The 12,140-nt window shown below is 35.5% G+C and overlaps 1 protein-coding gene across 1 annotated transcript; it reads right to left on the minus strand.

Moving 5' to 3' along the window:
* Positions 1-9,867: 9,867 nt before the first annotated feature.
* LOC118749340 (ATP-dependent DNA helicase PIF1-like) lies at positions 9,868-11,027 on the minus strand. The gene is made up of 2 exons (XM_036484134.1): positions 10,616-11,027; positions 9,868-10,541 (listed from the first exon to the last, which is right to left on the minus strand). The coding sequence occupies exons 1-2, from the start codon at positions 11,025-11,027 to the stop codon at positions 9,868-9,870; spliced, it is 1,086 nt and encodes a 361-aa protein (XP_036340027.1).
* Positions 11,028-12,140: the final 1,113 nt, after the last annotated feature.

A 12,140-nucleotide genomic window follows, 5' to 3' on the forward strand; every position in this document is an offset into this window, starting at 1 on the left:
TTTTTTTTTGAATGAAAGCTTATAAAATTTGCAAGTGTTCAGTGGAGTCTTATTTGTGAATTTTTTATTTTAAATTTTTTAGTGCAAAGTGCAGAAAAAGTAGCAATTTTGAAGAAAATGTATTCTACTTTTCAGTTAATAAATGTTACATAATAAAAACCAGTTGAAAGCAATTGTTTGGTTCTTCCAAAATGAAAAAAAAACACCCAAAAATTTGAAATGTTCTAAAAAATTTTCACCAAAATATTTTTTTTTGTTTTTATTAAAAATTGGTATATGCAGTTTAATAGATGATTAAATTTTATAATAATAAAGAGCAAGGTGCAAGTGGCTAAGAGTTCCCGTTGATTTTTAAAAATAAAACAAACGCATTTATTTCCCATTTCGAAGTGTTATCGAAAAAAAAGATTAAAAATCAACACAATCTCTTAGCTACTTGCAACTTGCATTTATTATACTACAATTTAATAATCTATAAAACTGCATACCCAAAATTTTTCTAAAACTCAAATTTTTATTTTAATTTTGGTGAATTTTTTTATAACATTTCAAATTTTTCTTGTGAAATTATTCTTCATTTCGGAGGAAACCTACAATCGCTTGCAATTAGGTTTTATTATGTAACATTTGTTAACTGGAACAGGAGAATCGATATTCTTCAAAATTGCTACTTTTTCTGCACTTTCAAAATTCGTGCTCAACTGGTCTTTTACTAGGTTTATAAGCTTTCATAACAAAATAATAATCCAAGCGTCCTTAAAAAAAGGGAAACTTGTACAATTAGATAATATAATGTACTAGTAAATGTTTGATTTAAATTACGATACTTTTATCATTTTGAAAAAAAATGTCCTTTATTTTACGTTGGCTAATATGGTCGCCGTAGTTATATGCAAATATACTCTAGATGGCGTATTCGGAGGTATATGCAAACGAAATGTTGAATACCTTTGATAATAGAAAGGTATTCTGCACAAAAATACTGTTTATAGAGTTTGCATTTCCATTGTCAAAATGCTAATTTTAGACCATTTTCCAATGCTTCCCCGGGGGTACGTGGAAGCTTTCGAGAAATCAGGTGTGACTTTTTACCAAGTATGAACTGTGCTCGATCTGGTGGGTTAGATATCAAGACCCACCCCCCTCCCGCTCCGCCCACTAACCCAAAAACCGTGGGCAAATAACTAAACATTTCGCGTTAATATTTCCGCGTAGGTTTACACAATTATTGAAACATTACAAGGCAAAATGAAGTCTGCAGTGGCAAATTGTAAAAGTGAAAACAAAAGGCAAGCGTGCGATATAAGTAAATTTTTTTATATACATATCTAAATACATATAACTTCATGCATTTTTCCAACGTCCGGCATGTGCTGAAAATCGTACTTACCTAAAGGGCTACATGCCGAAAATTATTGCTACGTGTTCCTATTTAATAAAACTTCGTATATTTATTAATTCCTGCAAAATTAGACCATTGCCAATTGCACCAAGATGACGTCACACATAAATTACGCTCAAAAATTCTCTCTCATGGGCGCAATCTTGTATTCTATCATTCTTGGCTAGTACTCACGCCGTTTTTTCTACACTTTTAACTCAACCACTACCGTATCGTATAGCAAAAGCTCATCTATTAATTTTTATATTTTGCTGCTGAGTGGTAATATCTCTTTTTATGGTTCAGTATGGTGGATTTGAACCACTATATTGATATGGACTCCAGCGGTAATGGAAACCATAAAGTACTTATAGATATTCTGTGCAAGAAAACTGAGGGCCTCAATGTGGTTCATTTTAATGCGCGTAGTTTGAATGCAGATCAACTTGATTATGTTAGGAGTATATTTGATGAGGCTGCTGTTGATGTAATTTAATTTACTGAGACTTGCTTCAGTACTGATGCTTCGGACTTCTATGAAATAGCTAATTATAATTAGGTAAGGAATGATAGAAAATTTAAAAGAGGGGGAGGGGTCGCGGTGTACTGTCGGTCCAACCTAAAAGTGAAGTCTTTGGCGGAGTCGGTTAACTCTGAAACAGAGTTTTTAATTTCAGAAGTTTCTGATGGTGTAGCTAAGGTTTTGGTCTCCTGTGCGTATAACCACCTCATAAAAAAAATTAAATTCAAATTATTTTTAAGATAAATCAAATATTACACTGTGAGTATCGATCGAAATGATTTTTAAAAGGCTTTATTTCTTATTTATATTTAGGAGGGTTGTAACCTGTTTCAAAAAGCAAGTTCGACTTAAATAAAGGCAGAAAATTGAAATGTATATCCTGATGTGGATGTCGGACGAAAGAGGTTGTGATTTGAAAATATTTTGCAGAGCGTTGCCACCTTGTTACAAAGTTAGATTCAATATAAGCAATAGGTTCAATATATTACTTCATTATGAATATAAATCAAAATTGCCTTGAAGAAAATTTATTTCTAAACTGCATGTAGGATGGTTGCCACCTGATTTTATAATTAAATTCAATTTTAATTAAGAGTTTTAGATAATTTAAATATATAACACAATACAATTGTCAAACGAAAAAGGTTTAACGAGGTTTTTGTTTAAAAATAATTTTAACGGGATTGCCATCTCTTTGAAAAGCCGAATTAAATTAAATTATATGAAATATTGAAATATGAGCGTAGAACAAAGGAGTACTAAGAAATATTTAGTTTGAGCATTTATAACATTAAATAGGGTTTCCACCTGTATAAAAAGTTAAACTCAAATTATTTAATATGTCAAATGACTTATTTAAGTATAGGTATCAATTGACATGGGATACAAATATTTTCTTCTGAAATATATTTAAGAGGGTTGCCGTATATTTTAGAAATTAAATTCAATTATATTCATTATATAATTAAACAATTTATATACACAATTTAAATTTGTGTCGCAATATGTGTGTAAGGCGAAAAAGGTTTAACACGGTTTTGGTTTTGAAACATTTTGAACAGGGTTGCCATATGTTGCCAAATTATAATTTAATTAAAGTAAGCATAAGCTAAATACTAATAATAATAGATTGGCGCTTACACATATGTTAGTGTTTGACCGAGCTTCTCCTCCGATTTTTGGTGTGCGCCTTGATGCTGTCACACAAAGAGGAGGGTCTACAGTTTCTGGCTTTCCTATATATTCAAAAATAGTACCTCCCCTGACTTTCAAGTTTTTTCCTATATATACTATATAATAAATTATACACTCAATGCTAACAAAATAATTAGTCAATTGATTTAAAATGTGGATATGTGGATCATCCGGTTCTGTATCAAGTTATTCTCTCTAACTTCAAGGCACTTCCATGTAAAAAGGGTAAAAATCTGGATGCAGTCGACAATGAGCGAAAATGGATCGAACGGTAAACTATACATAAATTTATAGTTCAATTGTTTATTACTTTGTTTTTAGGTTTGTGTCTTCTAAGCGTACATCGAAAGTTTTGTATCACAGAACCAAACTGAGATTATTGATAAAACTATAGACCGGTTTGGTGAACAGCCAAGACGTTTACTACTTAAGTAAATACAGCAGATGACAGAAAACACATGGCGAACTTAAGTTTCTATAATAAAAATAGCATGTTAGAGGCTGCTAATATATCTATTTTAAATTATATGTAAATCATTAGTTAAACTTTATTACAAAAAAATTACACAGAGTTTTCTGGATTTAAGTTTAACTAATGATTTAACTGTACTTTAAAATAGATAAGTTAACGGCCCTTAATGAATTTTTTATTTATAACACGGTGCGACAAAACATAAACATAGCATAAATGAATATACCAGTATAAAAATTCTGCATACTCAAAATGTTCAATACGTCCTCATATTTATACATACATAATTGCGGAGGAATATTACAGAGTATACGGAAGACTTTATTTTCTTATATTTTTCATATTCAATAACGTCTGGTCCGGCTATTTGGTTTACTACACAGGTATGTAGAGCTAAGAATTTGAAAAATACATCAGGGTTTAGTTGAGATATTCGCTTTTGACCACTATGTTTTGTACATTTCCAAATCCATGAGTCCTCTGGGTAGCGACCGAACACTAGTTTGGGAGCGAGCTAAAGTGGGAGGGCGTAACACCCCGCGTGCGCTGGGTTTGGGTCCCGCCACATTAAAACCCTGCGCAATGAAAAAAAAACACATGCCTCGGATGATACCCCCTTTTGTTGACGATCACGGCAAACATAGGAAGGACTATGATTTGAGGGTATGCACCTGGAATATCCGAACCCTTAATCGGGAAGGTGGCTCTATCCGGCTGGTTGATGTCCTAGGGAAAATAAACGTTAACGTCACCGCCATCCATTAAATGCGATGGACGGGGCGAGGAAGGTAAGCGTAGAGCTTTGCGACGTCTAATACAGTTGCCAAGTATTTAAAGGAGAAATTCAGCCTCCACATAGAAACGGCGGGCTGAGGTTTTTGTTTAAAAATAATTTTAACTGGATTGCCATCTGTTTGAAAAGTCGAATTAAATTAAATTATATGAAATAATGAAATATGGGCGTAGAACAAAGGAGTATTAAGAAATATTTAGTTTGAGCATTTGTAACATTAAATAGGGTTTCCACCTGTATAAAAAGTTAAACTCAAATTATTTAATACGTCAAATGAATTATTAAAGTATGGGTATGAATTGACATGGGTTACAAATATTTTCTTCTGAAATTTATTTAAGAGGGTTGCCGTATATTTTAGAAATTAAATTCAATTATATTTTGATATAATTAAACAATTTACATACACAATTTAAATTTGTATCGCAATATGTGTGTAAAGCGTGTGTGTGTAAGGCGGGCTGAGACTGATCGACTTCGCCGGGTCCCGAAACTTGGCAGTATGTAGCACTGGGTTCTAGCATAAAAAGATCCATCAAGCTTCAAGAGCATATTGTGATAGACGGAAGGCATGCTTCCAGTGTTCAAGGTGTACATACGTACACTCCGAGGGCCAAACATCGACTCGCACCACTATATTGATGCAGCCTATATAGGACCCCGCCCCGGTGCAGCAAAACAAAACAAAGCTGCTTGAGCTGACGGCCTGTCAACTGAGCTATTCAATAACGATGGCAAGGACCTAATAACGTGAATGCCCGACGACTGGAATTAAACTGCGCTCTGCCCAATCCACAAGAAAGGCGACCGCGCCATGCGTGCCAACTACCGCGGGATCAGCCTTCTAAGCTTAGGTTGCAAGGTTTTATCGAATATACTGTGTGAAAGACTGAATACCACCGTCAAAGAACTGATTGGGCCTTATCAGTGTGGGCTTAGACCAGGAAAATCCACCATAGACCAGGTATTCACAATACGCCAAATCTTGGAAAAGACCCGCGAGAAGGGATCGACACTCACAACCTATTTATCGACTTTTAAGCCGCTTTCAATGGCCCTAAAAGGAGTTGCCTATACGCCGCTATGTCTGAATTTGGCATCCCCTCAAAGCTCAAACGGCTGTGTAAAATGACGTTGAGCAATACCACCAGCGGGGTTTCAGACAGGGCGACTTCCTTCCATGTGACTTCTTTAATCTGATGTTGTACAATATAATAAGAGCTGCAGAACTGAACCGCTCAGGAACAATTTACTACAAGAGCGTACAATTTCTGGTTTATGCCGACGACACTGACATCATTGGTAAGAAAAACCGCGAAGTTTGTTATGCCTTTTCCAAGTTGGACAAGGAAGCAAAGCAAATGGGTCTGGGGGTAAACGAGGACAAGACGAAGCATAACCTGTCATCAAACAAACAATCAGCACATTTGCGCCTTGGCACCCATGTCACTGTTGACAGTTATAATTTCGGAAATGTAGAGAATTTCGTTTACTTGGGAACCAGAATTAACACCGATAATAATGTCAGCATGGAAATCCAACGCAGAATCACTCTTGCCAACAAGTACAACTTTGGACTGACTAGGCAACTCAGGAGTATAGTCCTTTCTCGACGAAAACCACACTCTGTAAGTCACTCATAATGCCCTTGCTGGTATATGGCGCAGAAGCTTAGACAATGACAAGATACTATGGGGTGGCTCTTGGAGTATTCGAGAGAAAGATTTTGCGGAAGATTTACGGGCCTTTACGCGTTAGCGACGGCGAGTACCGTAGACGATGGAACGATGAGCTGTATGAGCTTTACAACGACATGGACATAGTGCAGCAAATTAAAATACAGCGGCTCTACTGGCTTGACCATGTGGTTCGAATGGACACCGACGCTCCAGCTCTGAAAGTATTCTTCACTTGGCATTTCCAATTGGCGTCAGTTGGCACAGAAGAGAAACGACTGGGGTGCTTTGCTAAAGTCGGCCAAAATCGCTTTGGCGGTTACAGCGCCAAATAAGAAGAAGAAGATAATAGATCTATAACCTTATCAGTCACACAGTGTTATAATCCCGACGAAATGCTTGACGGGGGTACAGGGAGGGGAACGGTAGATGACGGTAGGAAGTTTATTTTAGGTTAAAGTCTCACACTGACGGGGTTAGGCTTTCAATGCTTCCTCCTCCTAAAATAAACATGCGCAGTCACAAGTTAAGTATTTAAATCGACGAATAGTTTTATATCAACTTTTGTGAACTTCTATTTATGTGTTTTTGTACAACATATTTACCTCTATTGGTCACAATAATTTTAAGCTATAATAAAAATTTATTAGCAAGTAAGTTATTGGTTTTGAATTTTTTTTTTGTTGTTAAAATTACTATAATAATTTGTAATGCCATGGAATTGGTTGCAATATGTTTTAAGTCTCTACCTCTCTCTGATTTCTTTCTATTAACATTTCTTTTTTTCTCTCCCACGTCGAAACCTGCAACCAACTTCCCGTACTGCCTCTTTACCAGGTCTAAGTTTAATGCGTCTAACCCTGGGATTCAGTAATTCAGTATCATCTAAAGTCACTAAATTTGAGATTATCAATTAGTGACTAACTTTGTGACTTGAGACGATTTGGGTATTCAGAAGGAGAGAGTCACAAAAATTTCACCAAAAATGTGTGATGATAGCAAACACAGACAATCAACTGATAGTGTTTATGTATGCCTTTTGCCCGCGCCGCTCAAAGAGTCGCAATGGCCGAGTGGTCAAAGCATTAGGCAGGCAGCCGAGAGGGCCCGGGTTCAAGTCCTCCTCGGCCGTAAAGGATTTTTAGTTTTTTTTTTATTTAGTATTTTTTTTATTACTTTTATTTTTTTTTTATAATCTTTAGATTTTAAGGTTTAAGAAACAAAAAAATAATTTTTTATTTTAAAACATTTGTATGATAGTAATGCATTTTGGTTTATTTCATAATGAAATTCTTGTTGAACAAATTTCCTCGCTTCATTTTCGCGTTTTGTTTTAATAAAATGGAAGGAAATAAGCTTTTCCTCCATGCTTCTATTTTTGTGACCTGCTCTTAGCCAGCTGACAAATTAGTGACTTATTTTTGAGAATAGAGACGTGAGACAGCGTACTGAATACCAAATAGTCTCAAAATCCAAGTTCACCACCAAACGTCACTATTAGTGACTAGAGACCGCTTACTTAATGCCAGGGTGAATTATTGAATCCCAGGGTTAGTCCGAGGTCGTTCTGTGCACATAAGTCTAGAATATCCACAATCTAGCGAAGCAAAAACCACTAATGTGGCTCGATAGAACTTTTTTTGCTGATTTCAACCCAACCAAAATTATCTGACGAAAGTATAATATAAAGAAGATATCAATGGTTAAAGTTAAATTTTCTAATTTTTTTTTTAAATATTAATATCTTCTGAACAATATAACCGATTAAAAAACTAATGACGTCCAAATAAAGGTAATTAGTTTGTCTTTCATGTACATATGTACATAATTTATACGCTATTTTTTGTATTTTTAGTCCGGAAATACAAAAAAAAACCCAAATGAAATAAAAATATATTTTTTTTTTAAATGGCGTTTATATAAAATTAGTTTTATAGTATATACGTCGCATAAAAGGCATTTAAATTATGTCGAAATTAGCAACAATAATTCTTTAATCCGTTAAGTAGTTTCCGAGATATTAAACACATAAAAAATAGATAAGTTGGAATTTAACCTATTTTATTGGCTTTGGTTTTTATTTGTTTATTTGATTGAAACTAGCGTAAAAAGTTCAATCGATCCTCATTTCTTGTTTTTTTTTATAGCTAAACGGTTGGTATTCTAGACTTATGTGTGTGTGTGTGAAATCCTGTAGTACGGGAACATACTAAATGAGAATAAGAAAAAAGTAAAAAAAAAATGTCAAATTAAATTCTGAGTTTCTTAAACACCTCAATGTGAACGCTTGACAGTAGTTCATAAACTCAAAATGTTAAACTCGAGTTAACGGCTCAATGAGAACGTAGTATAACACTATTTGGAGTTAAAGCGAATGTAACCCTTTTTTCCGAATTTAGTTTGTGTCTTTGATAATCCAAACCTGCAGCAACTTGCCGACAGTTAAACGATGTTTCCACTGCAAGTGATTCGCTCTCCCATTCGTAATTCGCTCTCTCATTCGTGATTGGCGCCCCAATTAAGAACCGAATCACGTAATTCGCCATACAAAATTTTGAGAGCGAATCACTTAATTCGTAGGTGATTCAGATCAATCAACAATCGAATCAAGAATAAATCGTTGTCTTCTCTAATTTTTATCGACAACGGCTGTCAAAACACATAGACCACACACTCCCCACCAGCACAAACATTGAAAAAATAGCTAAAAAAATAAAAATAAAAAAGATATCAATGGTTAAAGTAAATTTTTTTAAATATTAATATCATTCGAACGACATAACCTATTAAAAAACTAATAACGTCAAAGTAAAGATAATTAGGGGGTCTTTCACTTGGTACATACATCATTTTCTCCCTTTTTTATATTTTTAAGTCAGTAATACCTAATTAGGGTGGCCAGATGCGCTGATTTAATCATTCCATGTGCTGATTTTTTTCTATTGTACTGATTTTTAAGAGCCCGAAATCAGTACGCAAAATGTACTGCTTTTTCGAATTTGTACTGATTTTTAGATTTAATAAATACTTTTGTAAATTGGTGTATTGACATTTACTTGAGGTTTACATGTTCAAAACAGTGGTTTTTGACAACTCATACGTGCGAGCAGATTGAAAGCATTAATTAAACTTGAACCATTATTAAAAAGGTGTCAACTAGCAATTGTCTCGTTTCCTAGGATTACGCAAAATAACAAACTGTTTGGATTCAACCCAACCCGATTTGCAATCACGATTTGCAGGTTTTACAGGCTGGTTTCGCCATTAATAAATATTATGAAAGGTGGTGGTGAGTTAATCATTTATTAAGTACACTGAGAAGATGACAATAAGAGATTATCTTTTGATTATAATTAAACATCCACTGAGAAATCGGCTGTCAGTATTTCAAACTTAACCCTTTCGACCCAGATGGTACATATATGTTCTACCAAAGTTTAAACATCCCTAAAACTTGTAATTTACATTTAATCACATTTGGAAATGTACCACGCCGTCTGTTAGGAGTTTTACCATCAGCTTGGACTCTACACATTCAGTTTTACATCTCCTGTTATGCCCAGTGTCGTTTTATTTCTGGGGAGAGGCCCCCCGTTAAAGTTTTTGTACAGAATTCCTTGCGTTTGTGAAGATTTCTTAGTTTATTTAAATAACTAGCTGACCCGGCGAACCTCGTACCGCCTCAGAATCAATAAATGTTATCGTAACTTATTAGGTGAATAAACAGTTTTTTTAACGGTAAAATTAAAAAGAACTCACAATGAATTAAGTTTAATAAATGTACAAAAAACCAGAATTGGTGGATAGGTTGGTTGCACTCTAGTCGATTTATTTAAGCACATTATTATACACGACATTTTTCGTTTTGTTGTCAGGTGCGAAAACGAACAAAGCGGATGGTTTTCCGACACATGAATATGCCACGTAAAGTTGACCGTGAGAGAGACATTCATTTTCAAGATTCAGGCCACAAACACTCAAAGATTGACCTTGTGATTTGTTGATCATCATGGCGAATGCAAGCCGAATCGGAAATTGAATTCGTTTAAAGTCGAATGGTGTATCGGTTGGGATCATCGGAATTCTCGGAATGAGAACTTCCTCACCTTCGAACTTTCCTTTACGTATCGTCGCATGAATGACATTGTCTATGAGTTTTCTTACCAACAAACGCGTTCCGTTACATAGTCTTGGTTGGTTAAGATTTCGAAGCATGATAATTACGGAGCCAACCTTCAGTTGTAAATAGTGCGGTGGTAAGCCAGGCAGATCCAATGAGTTTAAGAAGTCAGTTGGATAGTTGGTTGCTTCGTCTTCATTTGTCACACCGTCTATCGATTTGAAGGAATGAAGTGGACCAATGATTTGCTTTTGGATTGTGATATTTAAGTGGTCTACATCGTTGTTCTTTGCCGCAAGAATTGCTCGTTCACTCAACCAATTGTGATATTTGTGGTTAGCAATTATATTCGGGAACACTTTGTTGATGAGCTCGTCCGTTGCTGAAACGAAATTGCAAAAATTCGGTGGAAAGGAAATCAATCCGTTCGATTGTCGACAGGAACACGGCCATTACCGATAGTCAGCAATTGTTTAGAGAAAGTTTCGGCGGATGGATCATTTAGCAATGCAACTCGCATATTTGTGGTCAGCTGAAGTTCCTTAACAAAGCGCCACAGAGTAGATGATTTCAGGCAAGCGTTTATTTCATCGGCAGCCGTCGATCTTGGAATGACTGGTAATGTTTGGCGAAAGTGACCAGACAGTAGAATCATTGCGCCACCAAAACATATTGAGTCATTGCGCAGATCTTTCAAAGTGCGATTAAGTGCTTCCAATGCGCGTTTGTGCGCCATTGTGCATTCATCCCAGATGATGATTTTACTTGCTACCAAAACTTTGGCCATTGCTGAGTCTTTCGCAATGTTGCATGTCGGATTTTCAGTCGTTTGAAGGTTCAAAGGTAACTTCAATGAGCCGTTCGGCATCCTTATAACAACGTGGCTGCTATCCCAGAAGAAGCAACTGCTACTGCAATTTCCGATCTCGCACGAACAGTGGCCAAAAACAATGACATGAGGAATGTTTTCCCAGTTCCCCCGGGCGCATCGAGGAAAAATAAACCACCGTTTCCATCATCAATCGCCTTCATTAAGGTATTGTACACTAAGTTCTGTTGGGTGTTCACCCAAGTCAAGTTTAACAGAAGGATGCGAGCTGTAGTCAATTGTGCAATCGTATTGAAACGCCACTCGATTCAAATCAATACTTGAATAACTTCTTCGTGCGCGTCGAATATAATCACGTTGTTTATCTGTATTATAAGCTCGACGATTTCTTATTGCTAAATTAGCAGTTTGACGTACTTCCTCTCTTCGTTCTTGTGTTAGTGAAGCACGAAGTCGGATCATACTAACGCGGCGCTATTCTCGTGCGGTTTCTCGTTCATCTGCAGTGGTTTGATTGGTTTTATTCCGAAGTCTAATTGCATTATGACTTCGTTGTGAAAGATTAGATCTTCTGCGTCGCGGCAATGTAAATAGCACTTGAAAACTAATCACATTATTCACAATTACTTAATTAAGAAATTATCTATGAGCGCACAAAAACAAATGTAATAACCTCAAAAAGTGAACGCATTTGGAGGCAACTTACCGTTTAAAAATCGCAATCGAAAATATATTCGCACAGAAATCCTGGAAAATTAAACACACCAAAATTATCGATCGGATTGATTGCGCGAACAATGACACCTTTGAAATCATTTTTCGCTGAATAATTTCTGAAAAAATTGTTTGAAACGAATTAATAGAATCGAAATCAAACGCAATAACCGTCGAACACTGAATTAAAATTGGTGAAAACTCGGAAAAAAATGTTGGCATCTATCTCAATGGTATGTCATGGCAACTGAATAACTGCCTACTTATTTGACAATTAATAAAAAATTTCACAAACTTTCCTCTTCAAACATTTAAATTTCACGCTCACTTTCTTACTAACGATTTTTAATTACATATACATATGTAACTTAATTTCAGCGCCACCTGGCGGCAAATTTTTTCGAAAGAATTCTTTTTCCTGTTAACAATACATATTTT

Source organism: Rhagoletis pomonella, unplaced genomic scaffold, assembly GCF_013731165.1.
Source record: "Rhagoletis pomonella isolate Grant_MI unplaced genomic scaffold, Rhpom_1.0 Rhpom_scaffold_00015, whole genome shotgun sequence".
Taxonomy (NCBI): Eukaryota; Metazoa; Arthropoda; class Insecta; order Diptera; family Tephritidae; genus Rhagoletis; species Rhagoletis pomonella.

Excerpts from the sequence above, each read along its gene's own strand:
- LOC118749340 (XM_036484134.1), bottom strand. The coding sequence starts at position 11,027 with ATGCCGAACGGCTCATTGAAGTTACCTTTGAACCTTCAAACGACTGAA. Across the intron at positions 10,542-10,615 it reads TAAACAATTGCTGACTATCG|CAACGGACGAGCTCATCAAC; the intron begins GTAATGGCCGTG and ends ATTTCGTTTCAG.